The sequence below is a fragment of the Ambystoma mexicanum genome, chromosome 11 (genome assembly GCF_040938575.1).
Source record: "Ambystoma mexicanum isolate Mex_15411 chromosome 11, UKY_AmexF1_1, whole genome shotgun sequence".
Classification (NCBI taxonomy): Eukaryota; Metazoa; Chordata; class Amphibia; order Caudata; family Ambystomatidae; genus Ambystoma; species Ambystoma mexicanum.
Window position 1 is genome coordinate 861,317,111 of NC_090934.1, and position 19,932 is coordinate 861,337,042.

Consider the following 19,932-nt stretch of genomic DNA (forward strand, 5'->3'; position numbering starts at 1 on the left):
GGAAGGCTTCATTTGTCGTTGCCCCTCGCCCCCCGCCTGGATCAGTATCGTCCCTAGTGACCCCCTCCAATCGTCCCCCCTCTGCCCGCCCACCCCGCCTTCCCTCCAGCAGGAAAGCCAAAGCATGGATAGGAGCATGGAGCGCTGACTGTAGTCTCAGCAACCAGAGCCTTGTCGACTGTGCAAGGTTCTGCTTTCAGCTTGTTATTAGTAGAGCATGTTTTCAATTCAGCAGAAATACATTTAAATAAGTAATTCGTCAAGTACTCGACCACGTTCCTTCATACAACCGAAATCCAATCCCGGAAAAGGTATCTATATATGAGCGATATCTTATATATTTCTGATCCCTTTGCCTCTTTCATTTTCACAAGCACTGCTCGTGTAATTAATGTGGGAACACAACATATTCAGCAAAAATAGCAGCATTATCTTAAGGTGCAAAATGCTCACAATATTTATAGTCTATAGTCTGGTCTTGGAAAATTCACTGTGGGTTTCTAATTGTTTTACCCTTGCTTTGTATGCATACTCCCCTTCTCTCATCCATGCCAAGACCACTTGAGTGGGGTAGATAAACACAAAGGGGGGAATACTAAGTCTCACTATCGGCTGCCTCGCCCTCATCCCCACTCCCCGAAGACCCCTCACCCAGGTGATCCTCCTGCACTGATCCACCACCAGGATCTGGATCCAAAGGCGATGGCCATGCCCTTGCCGCCTGAGAGAGAGATCCCCGGAGACTAGCGGGTGAGACACCCTCTGGTTTCTCACAGCAGGCAACTTAATTATATGTGCTCAATACTTTGTGTTTTTCTTCACATAAGGTTGACTTTTGGGATCACGTTCTTTTCCCATAGTATATATTATTGTTGTGCTGATGTATTTTTTTGCAACATACTTCTGGGTTCCCAAGTGCTGTTTCCTTGAAGTGAGTATCACTGTTGGACTCACCCGTTTGCTCAATGTGAGTTTGATTATTGGGATCACAATAGATTTCCTCGCAGTCAGTTTAATTGTTGGGCTCATGGTTTGTTACCTCACTATATGATATGATGTGGCATTTATAACGCGCCTAATACACAAGTGTTTCAAGTTGCAGTCCTTTGGCTCATGATCTGATTCCTTACACAGTGAATATCGAGCATGTGATGATTACTTGCAGTGACTTTGATTGTCTCATCATTTCTTTCCTTGCAGTAAGATTGATTCTCGAGTTCATTGGTTGTCTCTTGACAGTGCATTGCATTGTACTATGCCTTGGTTGTTCAAAATGTCCATCTGTTCATAGTTGTTTCTATGCCGTTTGTATGATTTTAGGTTTTATTTAAATGTGCATCCTTGTGATGTGTTGGATTCTGGGAACATGCTCTTAGAGTAAGTCTTTGTTATGTTTCCAGGTACAGGTCCTACTCGGAGGCTCATGGTTGTTGGTTTGTGTCTTCAGAGTGCAGAGTTGTTTTGTGGACACTAGACACTTGGGGATACTTTCCTTTTGCTGAATGACTGCAAACCTGAGGGTTAATATCTTCCCAGCAATGATCATGCTGCTCTGTATCCTTTCTTGCAGGGCAGGAAATTTCACTTACCGGATCCCCATCAGCAAATTTACCCCCCTGAACACCACCCTAACGCTGGAGCTAAAGTAAGTATGAAAGATACAATAATACTGCTATCATGTTTAGTACAGCATTCTGAGCCAGGTGCTGCCTACTTCTGAGGAGTTTCTATTACCCCATTTAATGGTACTCAGTTTCCCAACCAAACCTGAGAAGGATGAATGGCTGGGCAGCTATACCGCCATTTGAACTTGCAAACAGACTGGCGCCATTTCTATCCATCTGCTGCCTCACGCGCGACAAGTCGCTTGTACACACGGCTTAAGAGTTCAATGTAGCGTTTGTTCATTGTTGGGCTACTGGCCAGCTGTGAATTTCATGACAGGCTTGTTTCCCAAATGGGACATTAAGAGTGCCATGGGATTAAGCCTGTAGCTGGCCCAGGGACGTCATTTGGGGGTCACCAGGGGTCGCAGTTGCGACCCCTGAGCTCTCCCTTGCTACCCCTAGAAAAAAAAGATTTTTTGTTTAACATTTTTTTTTTTTTTAAATGTACACTCCTGGGTTGTGGCCAGTGTCATGTGGCTCTTTATTTTTGGAGTGGCAGACTTTCTTACTCAGGGCTCTCAACAAAAAAAAAAACAGGGTTCCACAAGTGTATCACTTTGAGCAGTGACGCTAAATAACTAAGAATAGGAATAACACATAATTTGTCTTTCTGGAATTCTATCCAATAATTGCCAGACTCATAAAGGTTTATTTCCAGGTACACTTCAGGGGGTGAGTCACTGATGTAGCCTGTTCGTAAACACCTCAACTCAGCCTTTTACCCTTCTGAGGTCGATAAATGAGAACCAACACAGGTTGGGTAATATTGTATGTATAATCGCTTAAGCGCAAGTGCTATATATTACCATATCATTAGGCCTTGGGTCTCTGCTAGCATTCACAGTAATTTGTTAATATGGTCCTATACACACTGATATTAACGATACATATGGTGATCCATTCCTCTATGAAATGTATATAACATTATAGTGAAATCGCAACCATATTTCTCGTAGTGTACTTAGGAAAAATATGTGATGTCCCTTCCTGTTTTGTCAAGGGGTGAAAGGTCGTGTTCCATCGTTTCTTGTGATGTCACTTTGAGGTAAGGGGTCAAATGACATCACTGCCTGTGATGTCGTCAAAGGTCATGTGGTATCACTTCCACAACCCCTGGCATTTTGGTGAAATGACGTCCCTGAGCTGGCCTACTGACATTTCAGAAAAAGCATGTCCCGTGACTGTCTCTAACCACACTCTATCTGCATTACAGGGGTATATAAGCCGATGTCCAAGTCTTTTGCTCTGCACCTGATTGTTTGTTTACCGCGGTTTCTCACCTGACGGGATGTTAATGGGTTTACTTTTCTCACACCACAGCTCTTCCTCTCAGGTGACCGTTTATCTTTGTGAAGTCTACCTTGGGGACCCCTGCTTGGAGGCGGCTAGTGCAAGGTCCATCAATCACACAGACAAGCCGGTAAGGTGCACAGGTGGACACCCTGGTCTTACAGGGGAAGGGTGAGATCAAAATAAACGGGGTCTGTAAGGACAGCAGTGGCTGTGCAGGGCGAGGAAGGCAGGTCAGCGGTCAGGGGCCTGAGCGAGTGAGTCGAGATGTAGAAAGCACAGACTACCTGTGAGTGCAGCTTCGGCCTGCAGAGAGGTGGCAGTAGGGGGTGTTGGAAGCAATGGGGGCCTGTAAGCGCAGCACTCTCTGTACAGCTGAGAGCAGCCAGGTGCAAGGGGGTCTCTGTGAGATGCCTCTTTCCTGCATAGGAGGTATAAGTATCTACTTGCTCTGCAAGAGCAGCTCTGTAAGTACACCTAGCATTAGGATGCGATTTTCATATTGGTAATGTTTTTCCCCCATCTCATCCCCCCTAACTTTTACTCTTTCCTCACAGGGCACCACTCACCTTTGGCCTGTGGTAATGGAATCTTTCCGAGAGTTCACTTATCATTTCCGGGTCACCTTACCAGTGAGTATCCGAACCCTGAGGCTGCTTCCGATTTCAGTGTGAGGTGTCACGTCCTCTGTACATGGTCTGCAGTCGCAAAGCGATCACACTTTAACCATCTCTTGTGCTCGTCCGGACACCTTTCTTCTTCAGTCGCCCAGTTTCCCGCTTCTGTTTTTAATTCAAACATCTACACATTTGATGACCTTTGTGACTGTTGCTCAACGCCTACAGTAGAATTTTCTTCGCCAAGCTCGCTGGTTGTTTCCTGGTGTCTTAGGAGGGTGGACACCCCTGTCCTCCTTACCAAACATTTTGCACCCCACAAGGATAGATTTCTTTTTGTTCAATCCTTGGCATTTCTATAGAAACGCGAACAAAGCTTTTTAAAAAAAACGATCAAAACCACTGTAATTTTCAAAAAAGGCAAAAATACAATGTATTGATAACGAACACACACCAGCTACGAAAAGGAGCCCAAGAGTACAATCAGAATTTAACTACCATACAATAAACTCACAGATGTCATTGGAGGGAGTTGTTCAGTTTGGAAAGAAAAAAGATCAAAGGTCAAGTCCAGTCCTGCCCCCTCCAGCACCATATTGAGGGGACGGACCGGCAGCCTCTCCTCTGCATAGGCTCCAGTGTTACAATATGAATGCACAGTTAAAGCAGGGGCCAGTACATACTCCCTATGCAGCGTGAAGGGACTAGTAGAGACTTCCCAAATGAAAGGGAATGTGCCAACTGACTTCATAATCCTTATACCAAAGCAGGTGGTTTGTGGTGAAGCATTTGTTCCTGTATTTCGCAGTGGTAAACACTTTTGGTATAACACAGTTGGCGTGCTTCCCCATAGGTGCCAAAAGGTTGGCATTTATCGTTCGACTCTGCCAGGTCTGCCATTTCGAAAAGGGGTATGGCTAGAGTTCATTAGCCTCACTGCATCTCCATGGTGTGGGCTTCCCACCAAAGGGATGTGGGAAGAGATTTCTTATTTTATTCCATTTCTAGAAAGTCACTTTGCAAACAGCAGATTTTCATTTGTATAGATTACATAAACCACCTCTCTTGGCCCAATGCTGCCACCCCATCCTTTATCGCAGATCCCATGTTGGCAACATGCTCAAATTAAGATGACTACTCTCTAAGCAATGCCGGCACGTTATTCTGCTATTGCAAGTGCTTTGGCTAATGTTATGTGCGATAACAGCAAAAGGCTACTGTATTTGTTTCGGTTCCTTTCTTCAAATCAACTTGCCGATTCATTTATTAAACATTTGTGTCGTGTACTAATGTTTTTGGTTTTAATTAGGATTTATGGACCTTTTTGTATTTTTTTCTAAGTATCTCCAAGACATTGGGCCTGATCTGATATGATAGGTTATTTATAACGTGCTTAATACCCAGAGGTTTCTAAGCGCGGACCCGGGGATCGAACCTGTGGTGCTCCGTGTCGTCTTGCTTCCGAGGTGAGCACGTTACCCCTGAGCTATCCTCCCGAGTCAAAAAAATTTGGAAAATGTCACTGGGACTGGATTGGTTTACTGCCATAATCCTCGTTATGTGCTCGACCATATTAATGCTCGTAGGTCACATTTTGAAATGGAGGTAGAAGTTTTATTTCAGTTTCCATGCTTGGCAGGTGTGCCAGCTACCCTTAAACGGGCAATAAAGTTTATCTTCTGGTGTTGCTTTATGAGCAGCCTCCTGGCAGTGTGAGATGCTTTACAAATCACCAATGAACAAATAACTCCTTGTTGAACATTTTGAGGAGACGAAAAAAAGATGTGTACCAATGTCGTTGATGACGATTTTGATTTATTTACTGGATATTTATAATGCCCTTACCCCCAAGTGTTAAGAGGGTGGGGAACAGGGAGGACAAAAACGATCCTACTAGGCCTTGTGACATTCGGAACATGCAAGTGCAGTACAGAGAAGTGTAGGGGAGAGGGAAGGGTAGTGGGAGTGCTGGTCAGGGCGGAAGGGCCCCAGAGAAAGCGAGTGCCAGGGGAGGCCAGGTGGACAGAGCAGAGGAAGGAAGGTCCAAGAGCTAAGTGTGAGGTAGGGGATTGCAAGGGCTAATAGGGTGCAGGCCATCCAGGCTAGTGCAGAGGAAGGGACCCAGAAGGGCAAATGCGGGTGAGGGGTGGGGGGAGGGAGGCAGTGGAGACCAAGTGCAGGGATTGACTTGAATTGGGGCCGGGGGGGTGGAGGGGGGGTCTGATGCCCTGTTAGACTCTGAGGGAACCAGGAGCCAGTCAAGAGGCAGACTGGGACATTAGCAGGCGAAGGGGAGAAGGAAGAAGAGTAAAGGAAGGTCTTGAGAAGCTTCTGGAACTTGAAGGGATCAGGCTCAATTCTCAATGGGGCAGAGAGGCCATTCTAGAGGGAGGCACCTGCGGAGGAGAGAGGAATCTAACCCCCACTATCTGCTTGGAAAAGTGTCTGATCTGCAGAGAGTTAGAGCTAGTTGGTCGAAAAGGCTCAAGCGGGGAGTTATTTAGTAGGAGAGAGTTGGATGTAGAGGGCCCAGAAAGCCTTGTGGATGAAGCAGAGGGTCTTGAACTTGATCCTTGCAGCACCCGGGAGCCAGTGGCGAGATGTTAAGGCTGGAAAGATGCGGTCCTGGGTTTATGGCCAATGATATATCTTAAAGTCCTGATCTGGATTAGTTGAAGGGGGTGAAGGGATGAGTTAAACATGTTGAAGAAGAGGCTGTTGCAGTAGACCAGCCTGGACAGGACTAGAGCTCTGGAGACGTGGGGGAAGGTGAGAAAAGGGAGAATGCCTTTGAGGATGTACAGCTGAAAGTGGGCCCTCTTGGCAAGGTCCGTGATGTGAGGAGAGAAGGAGAGAGAGGAGTCGAAGATGACACCAAGGTTTTTTGCCTCACAAGAGGGTGAGGGGAGGGCGCCCATGGAGAGGGCCCGAGTGTGGGAGGCAAAGAGGGAGCAGGGGTCCCAATGAGAAGGATCTCTGTCTTACTGGCATTAAGTGCAGTGCACCATACCTGAATTGCAGACAGGCAGTCAGGAATGAGAGATGAGGAGGATGAAGAGGAGGTAAGCTTGAAGGAGAGCTGTGCGTGATCCGCATAATACTAGAAGTTAGGATAGAAGGTAGAGATCAACTGGGCTAGAGGGGCCAGGTAGATGTTGAAAAGGCAAGGTAAGAGGATGGAGCCCTGAGGGACAGCACAGGTGGAGAGAAAAGGGCCCAGGTGAACCTGGGAAGTTTAGTCCAAGAGGAAGGAGGTCAACCAGTTTAGAGCCAGGTCCATGATGCCAAGGGTATAACAGAGCCAATTTATCAGGGTGGCATGACTGACCGTATCAAAGGCAGAGGAAAGGTCAAGAAGGATGAGAATGGAAGGAGAGCTGGAATCTAGATCAGGGAGCAAGTCTTTAGGAGTGTTCAGGAGAGTGGTTTCCATGCCTCTGAAGCCAGACTGGTGGTCGTTTAGACAACCAACCGATTCAGTGTGGTGGATCAGCTGGGAGATGGCCAGCTTCTCCAAGAGTTTACCCAGGAAGGGGGTAATGGAGATAGGGTGGTAATTTGCAGGACAGGAAGGGTCAGCAGAAGGTTTTTTGAGGAGAGGGCGCACAAGGGAGTGGTTGAGGAGTAAGGAGAAGGATCCAGTGGCAAAGGAGGGATTGTAGAAATTGGCCAAGGCTGGAACAAGGGAGACAAGGTTGTCCTTTATAGTTCTGGAGGAGCAGGTGAGCACCTGTTTGGATGAGACTTTCATAGAGCGGACTTGTCTAGAAACCTCATCAGTTGTTATGGGAGAAAAAGAGGAGAGTAGGAGGGGAGATTAGAGGGGTCCAAGGGAGGCCTGAGAGCGGGTAAGGGAGAAGGGTGAGGAGTAGAGGAGAGTGAGGACAAGATGTCCTGAGATTTAGAAATGTAGTGAGAGGCCAGAGAAGTACAGAGGGCCAGGGAAGGCAAAGCAGAAGTGGAGATTGGTGAAGAGTTGGCGTGTTCCTTGCAGATGTTGAAAAGTTCAGCTGTGTTCTTAGTGGTCACAGAGATGCAGGCTTGGATATATGCCCTCTTCTGGGGAACCACGGGTTGCAGGTGAGAGGACAGGAGAGTATGATCAGCCCAGGAGAGAGGAGTAATGAGAGGGGTGGAGATGGGGATGTCTGAAGGGATGAGCATCCAAGGAGTGTCCGGCTAAGTGCGTCAGACCAGAGGGAAGAATGGTGAGGGAAAGAGTCACCGAGGTTGCATAAGAGCCCAGAGGCTGCATCAGAGGAGATGAGGTGAATATTGAAGTCTCCGAGGAGGAGCAGGCCAGGACAGAAGAAGTGAGATCAGCCCAATCTGAGAGGAAGTGGAAGACTTGGCCAGTGTCCCTGTAGATGGTGGCCACAGTCAAGAGAGGCCAGGAGAGACACCACGCCTGTAGATAAGTCATTCGAAAGAGGAGTAGGCCTGAGTGAGTATGATAGTAGCAGGGACCCACTTAGGGAATATCAGGACAACTCCACTCTCAGGCCGGTGAGGCCTGGGCTTGGAGAGCATCGTTAACTCCTCAGGGTGGAAACTGTGAAACTTGTGACAGAGCTGGCAGTGAACCACGTCTTGGTGAGAGCAAGGATGTTAACATTGAGATTTTCAAGGAGGTGGCAGATGTCAGAGGAGTAACTGACGGCAGAGCGAGAGCTGAGGGTAGCTAAGTGGAGCAGGTTGCCACTTTTTAAGGTCTTCTGAAGAGGGGGTGAGGGGTGGCAGAAAGAGGAGTGGCAGGAGGGCGGCAGAAGTTGATGAGGGACAGAAGACGTCTATCAAGGAGGATGATGTTGGGCTGGACGCCCCGGACCATTTCAGTGTAATTTAGGTAGACATTAATGATGACCCTAAAGGACAGAAAGGAAGCCAGAGTACCTCCAAAGGGTACCACCATTAATGGGAGAGGAAGAGAAAGGGGAGAGCACAAAGTCCATATGTGTAAATCCAAAGGTCCGTAGAAGGAACGACAAAGAGGATGTCAGTGAAAGTCTGTTTGGAGGAAGCATTGACATAGGTGTCAGCGATGGGCATGCCTGGATTGGCAACCAGAAGATCTTTTTTAACTTTTTCCTTCCAGACTTCGTCAGAGGGATAGGATAGGTGATAACATGGCAATTAGAGAAGATAGGGGATAATGAGAGCACCATTGAGGGAGAGTGTGGAGAGAAATGCGGCAAATGCAAGAACACGCACATTCAACTTTCAAAAAAGGGAAAAACCTAATTTTTTTTTTAAACACAGTACTGAGTGCAAGAACACACAGATTTGACTTTCCTAGAAATATGGGAAAGGCCACATTTTTAAACAGTAGGACGTCCTTTCAGCCGGGATGTTTTTCACGTTTCTTTTGTTGCCACAAAGTTTTTTATTTTATTTTTTTTAAAACCCATCAAATTATTTAGGGGTTTACTAATATATATATATATATATATATATATATATATATATATATATATATATATATATTTGGGGTGTGGGTGTTTGGGAATAAATACAAATTAAAGAAAATCATATATGCATGTACATAATAATAGCGATAAACACACTGTCTATAAGGTATGCAAGAGTAACGTTTAATGTTCCCCCGCAACCACCACCACTCACGCTGCGTCTCTTTTTTTCTCCTTCTTCCAGGGACAAGCAGACTGCAGTACCGAACTGGACACTGACTTACAAAGATCGACTTTCACAGACTATTATTTAACATTTTACAGACTGTGCAAATGAGCCCCACATGTCGTGGTCTGGTGCACCCCTCAGAGCGGCAATGGAAGAAAAACCAACAGAAAGCTTCCAAGTAACTGGCCTTCGATTCAGCCTTGACCCCAAACTTGGCCCTTTCTGGATTCCTCAGTAGCGACACCACAGTTGAAGACTGGATCATGCCTGGTTAGGACATTCTAGGCCAGGATCTCGCTGTAGTGGAGGATTTCCAGACCACAGGCAGCTGTGCGTCCAAACACGCAGGCATCATTAAATGTTTGTCGCCTCAGGAGGGAAGAGACTCTATATCCCTGAACTGATGGACGATGCACCGCTTATTATTTTCTCCTTGTAGAGAACATATGCTTTCATCTACCCTATGACTGTACTTTCTCCAATAACACTGGATAGAAAACACTGGATTATCAATTGTATCACTGGAATTCCTGCTGGATCACTGGAATGCTCAGTGGGACTGCTGTATATCCTAATAGATCACCATCTCCCCATGTTCACCCCCAATGGATAAATGGGTATGCCAGTGGGCTCTTGTGTTAACTAGTGAATGGTTCACTTGAATATTGAGGTACCGGATTGGTCAGTTTGTCATTGGAACCCCCTGTAAGTCCAATAGGCCATTGGAGCACTCTTTAATGGGCTGATCCGCCCCCTCAGGTTTCTTGCAGGTTGTAAACCAGTTGTGATTTGTAAACATTTGCCTCCGACTGCACCCATACTGCAGGATTGTACACTGGAATAGTCTGTTTACCACTGGATTTCTGTCAAAGCCACTGGATGCTCTAATCACAGAAACTGGAACCGTTCTGGATAGACTGGAAAGGAAATAATGTCCTCCTCCTCATGAACAATGCAGGATTTCTGTTAAGAGACATTAAATCAGATGTTGTTCAGCTCCCTCATTGGACTTCCTGCAATGCAGCAGTTAGGCCTGTAAGCCACCCATTTGCCTTATGTGAATTAAATCACAACTTTGAGGACTTGTCTCTGAAGATATGTTGCCTACTTGACAACGGCTGTAAAACTGTTCTCTTCCTGATATTCCACAGCTCTTATAGACCTATCTATTAAGGTCTTTGGCCAACCATCTAACAGCACGAACACCTCAAGGCCATCAACCAACCAACCAAAAGATAGCACTACAGGTTGATCTTGAAAGTCTTCTCACCAACCCAAAGCACTTGAGACTCTTTTATGAAGACCTTCTATTAACTATTTTTCCAGACTAAAGACTGTTCTCTGAAGGTCACTGATCAATCCAAAGCAATGCAGACTAATATCTGATGGCCTCTTACTGGGTATGGCCATTCAAGTTCCAACAATATTGCAATAATAAAGTATTGTTCTTTATAAAGCATCAACTAACCAATGCTAACATATAATCGCATATTGCTAATTCTATCTGAAGGACATCAGTCAACTTTGGGTACTACAGAATGATCATTCACCAACTATTCCATAGCACAACAAAGACCACAGAGCACTAGAGTGCAATGTCCCTGGCACTGAACCAACCATCCAGCAAAAATAAAAGTGGTCTTCAAAGGCTTTCAACAAAGCAGTTTGCAGTAAGATTGAATGACCTCCGAAAGCCTTCACTCAACCATCCAGCAGCACAAAAGACGTATTCATGAAAGAATTCAGCCAGCACACCCCACTGTAGACTGACCTCTCACAATGGACAAGCACTCACTCCACTATAAACCAATCTCTGAAGACCTTCACTAGTCTCTGAATGCCTTAAGCCAACTACAACGTGGCACTACAGAAAGATCTCTGAAGCCTTTCGACAAAACATCCTACCGAAATATATACAGACTCATATCTGAAGAGCTTCCACAAATCATCCCACTCCTTTCACAACTGATCTTGGATGGACTTTAAACAGACTACAACACGCATTATCTTTAAAGGCCCTCAACCAACAAGACTGCTGTTCTGCAGATTGACCTTTGAAGTCCAACCACCCATTCCACTGCACCACACCTTGAACTATGGAGAAATTCAACCAAGTCTCGGTGCTATAGCTTAATCGCTGAATGCCTTCAACACACCATTCTAGAGCACTACACATATATCTGGACTCATTTGGCACCATTACACATAGATATCTAAGGTCTTTGGGCAACCTTCCATACTACAAACAGTTCTCAAAAGGTCTACAACCATACTGATTAAGCACTGTAGACCCGTCTCTGAATGAATTCAAGCAACTAGTTTGTGAAATGTCAGTAGAACATGAGCAGCCCAGGAATTGTTTGAAAGGCTGTTCTTTAAAGGCAAATCCCTCTGCACCTCACTGTATGCAGAATGATTTCTAAAGGTTCTCTACTGACCCAAAGCTATAGTAATTTCTCTGAAAGCTTTTAACCAATGTATTGCACTGTGTACTAATCTTTAAAGCTGTGCCTGCTGAGGCTGGGGTCCCTGTTACCAGTACTCAGTTCTCTCACAACCCCCTCAGCACTGAAGAACAGACACGCTGATGGCCTGTACTTGACCTTTGGAAAAGGTGTTTATCTCCCAGCAAATATAGATGAACTTGCTGTAGCAATGGTCCTTGTGAAGCTTAGACTAAAGAGGAACCTTGATCCAAGTCTTGGTGTCGATGAAAGCTCGCTACTTCATATCCACATGTGTCCTCTTGGAGGGGGCAGGACACCCCTTCCTGGATAAAAACCATCCATGGTATGCTTGGTTTCTTCTAGGGGTTGGAATTAGGCTTTTGAGGGGCGTTGCAACACAAATATAACCCGAAAACATAATGTCGAGATGTAGATAATGTAACCAACAAGTCTTGTGTGTTGCCTGGAAGAAAATGTATTCACTGTGCATACTCCATGTTGAGGCACCTCTTCCCACGTGCAAGACAGTAAGATAGGTGTCTTAAGACACCAGGAGGGAAGGGGGATAGGAGTAAAAGGGAGAGCATGACATTTAAGATGAAAGCATGGCCATTACACAAAGACAGCCCCTGCTTGCTGCTTGATGTACCCAATGATTTCCTTTGGTAGATACACCCAGGACGTTTCCCTGCCTGGTACTCAAGAGGACAGTTTTCATATTTTATGTGGGCCTTTCACTAATTTAATGCACTCTTGTCATGTCCCGGTCAGATAAATCTGGGGGGTGATGATGCATGATTCTCTTGGGGTGTAGCCCTCTCGGTGCACCTGGAGATTGATCATGCATGATTCACTTGTGGATGGCCCCCTGTTGAAAACAGCTAGGACCCTTCTCTCGCCATGGTCATCTACCTGGAGAGTTTTCCTTACTTTATATACTGGTGGATTCTTCTTTAACGAACACTCCTGGGCACCCCCACTGCTTGAAATATGTTCCATGGCTGATGCATCTAAGGTGTTAAACTATCCTGATATGCCCAGGAACTTTCCAGTGTCTGATACACCTAGGGACATACCCTGCGCAATTTACTTTTAAAACACTGAGGCTTTCCTCTGACTCATACACCCGGAGAGCAATCTGCACAGATAAATGTTGGAAGGTTACAATGTTTGAAACATCCGGAAGCCTCTCCCAGTTTGGAATAAGTGTGGGAACATGCAATTGTACAACTAAGGATGTCTACAGAATCCTTAAAACACTTCACATTCCAAGATTGCTCGGTACCTTCAGACCCTGGATATGATGTGCTCAAGACCAATGCTCTCTGGCCCCAATAATGTGCCTGTGGTAAAAATATTCTGAGCCAAACATTGGTACCATATTGAGGTTTTTACGACCAAATAATTTGCCTAAGCTCAGAGCTCTCATCGCGTGATTGGGGTGCCTGGGACTATTGTCTTAATAACGTGCTTGTGTTCTGGTCTGCCAGACTTTAATAAGGTGTATGAGGGCAGGGCTATCAACCTGTGAAAATATGCGTGTGGTCAGAACATGGCATGCCTTGGTTCAATGCTCTCTGATCATGAGAATTTGCTTGGGGTATGGATGTTCCTGAAGTCAGTAATCTCAGACCCTGTATGATGTGCTTTGGGTCACGACTTCCAGACCCTGTTGTGTGTTTTTGAGGAATGGGCTTTCTCCTCCCGATGATTTGTCTGTGGTTAGGCATCTCAGACCCTTAAAAGGCCTGAGGCCAAAAATCTTGGATCCTTTCTAAAGTGCCTTTTTGTTATTGCTGTTTCTTTTCTACAAATATACGCCAAGCATAGTAGTTGCCTGAGATTGAGGATTCCCTGCACCCCTCATTGCTCTTTCAGTTGAAATATTGTATTGCTTTATGTATGTACCTTTTTACTGTTACAGTCTTAACTCATTATAGCACTGATTCTTTAAACATATGAAGAAAGTGACCAATCAGAAAGGAAACCAAAGATTGCACATCACCCACTTTGCTGGGACAAGGAGCACTCCATTATGGGAGGCAAGAAGTGGGCGATATAACCAATCGAAGCTGCATGGTTAAGCCACTGTTTTCTGCTATTCCTCAAAAATGTGGAGGCATATCACAGTACTTTGAGTATCTCTCAGTTAGAAGTTAAGGGTGGTGGTAAGGAGCTTGTCTATGAAGGTTCCTGGTGCTGGGGACTATGTGAGTGGTTTCTGAAAGTTGTGGGAGAATTGTGTAGCCCTTATCAGTCTGTCCAGGAGAACCTGTGTGATGGGGTTTTGAAAGTTATGGCAGTAATTACCATGGTCCTGGCTTCTGACCGATTGTGTGGAACCTGGGTTTGAAAAGCTTTACATGGGGGTTTATTGAGTATGAGGTGTCTTCAGTATGAGGGCTCTTGGTGGGCTTTGAGTCTCCTGGTCTTATTCGGAAGGTGGTTCTGGAGGATAGGTTACCTTTGGGGACCAGGATATAGGAGATCCATGGGAGCTCAGAGCATGTGGTGATGTTGTGGCATAGGTATGGCGTTAATCAAGGAGAGTTTTGGAATAGTCCTAAACTGCCTCACATAGATCATCAACAAGCCACTTAATGGCAGTGGTTCCAGTGCCAATGAAAACAGCTTTAGTCCGGCCCATCCTTAAAAAGGTAGGCTTTGATGTTCTCATCCACCATCACCCAATCTCCAATCCCTTTTTGCCAGGGAATATTTTGGGTACTGTAGTTTTTGCCCAGTGAGAAAACTATTTGGAAGAGGCTGGCTTCTTTGACGTCTCTTAATTTGGCATCAGACTGGATCATGGAAGTGAGCTTGCCTTAGTCTGTGTGGTAGATGATTTGCTGATGGCCAATGCCAAAAGCTTTATCTCTGTCCTTCTCAGGATGGACCCACCGGTCACTTTTGACACCATCAATTATTTCAGGCCAATGGCAATTCTCTAGGACCTTGTAGTGATTGAAGGAACAGTTCATGAGGGGATCCCCATGTTCAGCAAGGCAGGATCAAGCAGTGGAGCATGGGTTCCTATGCTTCATTGGTGGAAAATATACCCTAGGGGTAACACAGGGGATTCACCCTACCCCCACTATTGTTCATTCTGTAAGTCAGGCTCCTGGGTGAAATCACCAAAAGTCAAGGCTTTCGGTCTCAACAAAATGCCCATTTTCTCCACCTGGTATTCTCCTCTTAATGTAAAAATTATATATCAGTTTTACAGTGTTTTTATATTGTACAGTGTTTAGTTGTCCCCTTAAATGGGGATGTTGTAAGACGTTGCATTTTTAAATTATATTATTTAAACTCATACGTTTGTGAGTATAAGGCGGCCTTGACTGGCCTATTGTGTGATTGTGGCCGAGTTGCCCTGTTTGTACAGCACTGTGCCTCTGGAATTGGGCTCAACATTGCTGCATGGGTATGGAGTGACGTTAGAGGAGTTGGTATTGGGTGGTCCTGAAGGAACAGCATTAGAAGGTTCAAAGTTTGATCTTTCCAAATCTAACTGTAGATACCCAAGTGGTGGCGGCTTCCTAACAAATGCCACCCAATTCTCTGAGCATCCATCCTGGAGCAGTCACCCCTTATCACTGCTGATCAGACTCAGTCACTGCAGATAAGGGGCATTGTGAGGTGATCGGAATCTACGCGGAGAGCACATATTCAATAGGGATTTCCTGACCCTGGATTGTCATGAGTCAGTGCTGTATTTCCATGCCGTGTGTGCTCCACACGCTGTATGCTTTCCTCACCAATTTTCTTTCATTCAGAGGATGTACAGATTGTCTTTCAGTAGTGTCACCTGCACTGGTGCCTCAGGATTCCTGTCTCTCTGCATATTCTTTAACTAGCGGCATTCCATTCACCAAGGCACCAATGTGTTCCCTGGCATCTTAGAAAGATTGCAAACCTGCCTTAACTTGCCAGGATTCTTCACCAAAGTAAGCAATGATTGCCAGAAATGTCCGTGGGATCAGTACAGCGTCCCTTCTTTTGTGATGGATAGCGCCACTACGAGCTTTTGCTTTTTCAAAATGAATGAACATGATTTATGTATAAAACAAAGCAAAAATAAACTCCTTTAGAAAGCTTTATTAGTAATATCTCAATTGCAATGAATAACGATGCGGGTGCCTATTAATGCTTTTTTTTGTAATAGTGGACAGCCAATTGAAAATTATAGTGTTCTAGCAAAGCCTAATAACATCAAGACAGCAAAATGGCTCAGTGAATTAAGCAGTGGCTAGCTGCTAAGACCCAGCTGTGACTTTAATCCACTTGGGGTTCGAACAATTGAGTACAATTAGTCTGCATAACAGTACCAGCAGGTAAAAAATGGCAAACTGATCTAATGAGCGCTGTATTAAAATGCAATGTTTGGTACCTGTAGCACACAACTGAAAGATTTAATTTTTACAGAGGCCGTCCCCAAGGTTGTGTGGATTCATAGAGCTGTGCGCTGATCTATCTTTTGTGCATAAATATGTTATGATAGTCAAAGGAGGTTCTGAATTGCCTCTGTCCTACAACGAGTGTAATAATATTCTCTATGTTCCCTCCTTGGTACAAGGTCACTATGCGGACTAATACTTCACAGAGAGAGCAGTTTATTTTCATATCTCAATCCTTCTGGTGCAGAACCCCTCTTTCATAATGCTGTAAGCCGTACAGATCTACTTGATTGACAGCATCACTGGCGATTGCGAATTTCCATACATGTTATCAATACCTCATTCTTGAACCGCTGTCCTACTAGCAACACACGACCAACCTTAACCAATCAGGTAGAAGTGGACCCCTTCCTGCAGTGCCGCTGGTTCGTCACCTTGCCTTTCAAGCAAAAAGACAGAAAAATGTTTCTCCTTTGCGCAAAATGTCTGGCGGTAACTCTGCCGGTGATACTGGCGGGTTGCCGCCAGACCCATGAATATTTACCGGCGCCTGACTTCCCCGTAACACCGGGGGATTACAACCCCGGCCGCCCGGGAAGTCAGGCGCCTCCAATTTGCAAGTGCCCATTCCCATACAGTCCTATGGGACTCTCTGGGATGCCAGTGAGCAGGGTTAGCTCCTGCTCATTGCGAGACAGGTATGGTATCAAGAGACGGCACAGACAAGTGAAACAAAGATTGAGAACCTTTATTCTCATTGGTCAGGATGGTGTGATGCCTAACTTGCCCTAACTCTAAGGTGGGAATGCTCTCTAACAGAAAGAAAACGAAGGGCGGCCTAAGTCTCCAAACCTATGCTTGTCCTCACTTCTACAGAATAATAGGGTGAATGGGATTTGGCCAAACCAATAGTGTTCAAAGTAAACTTAATGTGACAATGGAGCCTTTCTGCAGCTCCCTTCCCCAAGTTTAAGGCACTCAGGATTATAAAGGTCCACAAGTCTCTCAGGTTTCACTTGGCAAAGAAAAGTTCACTTGGCAAAACATGTTCACTGTACCTTTTCCTGGTAAGTTCTTCAGGCTTCTCCAGGTCTCCTTTCTGTGAACCCAGAAGCCCTTTAGATCATGCAGCTCCTTGCTTTCGATTGGGCTCCCCTGGTCGTGGCGCAGTTATCAGTCCGCACCGTCCACCCATTACAAGTCACGCAACCAGGTGCCTTATCCTTAATAGAGTTCTCTTTTCCTTAAACTGAGGTATCTGTGGCCAACCTGGATCAATCTCCCGCCTGGTGGCCACACTGATGCTTGCTTATCCTGGGGGTCTCTGCGGCCAGCCTGGATCAATCTTCCACCTGGTGGCCATCCCAATGCTTTTCCAACAATCTTTGCTTATTCTGGGGTCTCTGCGGCCAGCCTGGATCAATCTCTCGCCTGGTGGAAACCCCAATGCTTTTCCAACACACTTTGTTGTCAACACTTTTCTATCAGTTTTGGGAATGTTGCTTCCACTTCATTTCTCGCACAGCTCCCCCTTTTTAGGATCTCCATTTTGTATTATTTTTGTGTCCACACACAGCTCCCCTCTTTGCAGACACTTCCTTTCTTTACACAGAGTCTTTCGACAACCTGTAATCATATATGCAACCACTCTGCCACTATGTATCCTTGTAATTCCATTTGTCAATTTCACCCAACGCGTCTCTAGTCTTACACGTTCGGGCTGCAACTTTGTATTTTGCTGTAAAAAGGGATCAGGACGCCTCCCGGCTTGCCTTTTTTGGAATTCTCTTTTTTACTGGAAACAGGGATGGTTAGCCACGCTTCTCCTGAATGCTTCCTTACACAGACCCTCAGTGTCCCTGTTCCTTCCAGCTGGTCCTAGCAGCCACAGCTCCTCAACTCTCCTTCCAACTCGCTCTCTTTGCTGATTTCTAGTGTTCCTTTTATACTTCCCTTAAGACTTGATGGGCTGTAGGTGTGCATGGTTTATTTCAATTGGCTGGCCTTATTAGTGGGACATGGCCTATGAAGATGTTGATGTGCCTCTATCTGCATCCTTTTAGTCCCAGTACCATAATGGTGTTTATTATAGGAAATCTAGGAAATCTGTACTCCTCTTGATTTCCTCTTCTTCATCACAGTGCTTGAGTGATACTTGGGGGGGTGGGGAGGGGGAAGAAGATTGTGTCTCTTAATACTTTCTATGAAGGCTGGGGGAGTTGGGCAGGTCACTGTCAAGGAAGGGGGATACCACATCTCTGGTCTAAGGGTGTTCTTAGGATAGAAAATTGGCATTGGTTCTTTCACTCTGGCACTCTCAGTAAATGAGGTTAACAGGGAAGGGAAAAAATGTTTCTAACAGTAGTTTATGGTATTGGAGGGACAGGAGGATATGTCCGGTTATAGTTAGAAAAAGGGGTTTTACATTCTCTTGCTTTCCTCCGAGTGTGAGTGTTCGACGGAAGATCTTGGGGTAGGGTAGGACATGCATGATGTTATCCTATGACAGTAGAGGGGGAAGCAGTATAGATTGGGATTAGAAAAGGGGGGATTCCAGATCTCATGTTCGGGCATCCCACTTCTGTTCTTCAACAACCCTCCATCTCTTTAGCACCCCTCTGCATACTCAGCCCCGGTGTTGGGATCTGGCAACTTTGCCTTTCCCTTGGTTCCTTGAGGGGGGGGCCTTAATGGGGCTAAATGTGAGAAAGCCCTCAGATTTCATCATCTAATCTTGATTTCTAACACTGTATGTGTGTGTGTGAAGGGGCAAAATAAAGGAAGTAGTGTGCTGCAGTGGCTTCTGGGAGTGGGAGGGCATGTGCACAGATGCATGGAAGTCTGCATTAAACCACTGAAGTGGATGCAGCACTGGTCCCTGAGAGTGTCGTACTGATCCCTTTGCGTTGGAGTGTCCGCACCACTGGCACCGTTGAGTGTGAGGATTTGCAATACTGACTCCTTGGAGTAGGAGGATGCACCACCGTGACTCCTTGGAGGATCTACAGATCTAATCTGTAACTTTCTTATTGTGCCTTATTGTGTGCTCCTTGTAAAAGCACTAGGTGCTGTAGGTGCGTTTGTTAGGGGGATTCTTTGTTGCATGTTCAATGCCCCCACCAAGATGTGTAACTCCAGTGCCTCCACCCTTTCTGCTTGGAATTTTATTAATTGCATTATTTTCGTTTGTTTGTGGTCAACTTGGGAATTTGTATTTATACCGAGTGAGTCTCCCCTTTTCCCCGCCCTTTGCTGCCCAAAAGGCTTCCTACTGTTTTTCCTTTTTCCGTTGGACATAAATGTACAAGTATAAAAAACACACAGTATAAATATATGTATATCTATAAATAATGCTTTGTATCCCAACTCCTGTGTCATTGTATTTCCTTCATGAATCTTACCTACCACTTTTTATGTTAAATTTCGCCTTACGTAAAGCAAACCTACAACCTCATTAAGTGCTTTTCTATTTTAGGAAGTAAGCAATTTCAGTGTAACTGTTTCCATTGAGCAGAAAGTAAACTGTTTGTGCCTAACAAAGGGTATGACATGGGTCGCCTACTAGTGGCAGGCTCTAAGTATGATATCTTTTTAAAATTCGGAAACAGGGCGTCGACAGGGGACTTTCCTGTCACAGTATTCCTATCCTACGTGTACAGGAACCCATCACCTTTTACGATCAACGTCCTCAGATAATTTGTTTCCGCCATCAGTTGGCTGAAACTTGGAGAAAGAGAAAAACTTGTCAGCGCTGTTCAACACGAGATTACTTGTTTCAGTGCCGTGTTCTTTCCGATCGATAACGAGGGAGGGTATCAGGACACAGAAAAGGGGGCAATGCAAAAAGCAAAGTACCCTCTGCATTCCTAACACATGG

General features: G+C 45.4%; 1 protein-coding gene across 1 annotated transcript in view; it reads left to right on the forward strand.

Moving 5' to 3' along the window:
• MYRF (myelin regulatory factor) overlaps window positions 1–19,421 on the forward strand; it is a 568,116-nt gene extending 548,695 nt beyond the window's left edge. The window contains exons 23-26 of the mRNA XM_069623888.1: window positions 1,571–1,645; window positions 2,988–3,087; window positions 3,515–3,589; window positions 9,227–19,421. Coding sequence (XP_069479989.1) covers window positions 1,571–1,645; window positions 2,988–3,087; window positions 3,515–3,589; window positions 9,227–9,319 — 343 coding nt within the window. The 3' untranslated portion in view covers window positions 9,320–19,421. The remainder of the gene's footprint in view (window positions 1–1,570; window positions 1,646–2,987; window positions 3,088–3,514; window positions 3,590–9,226) is intronic.
• Window positions 19,422–19,932: the final 511 nt, after the last annotated feature.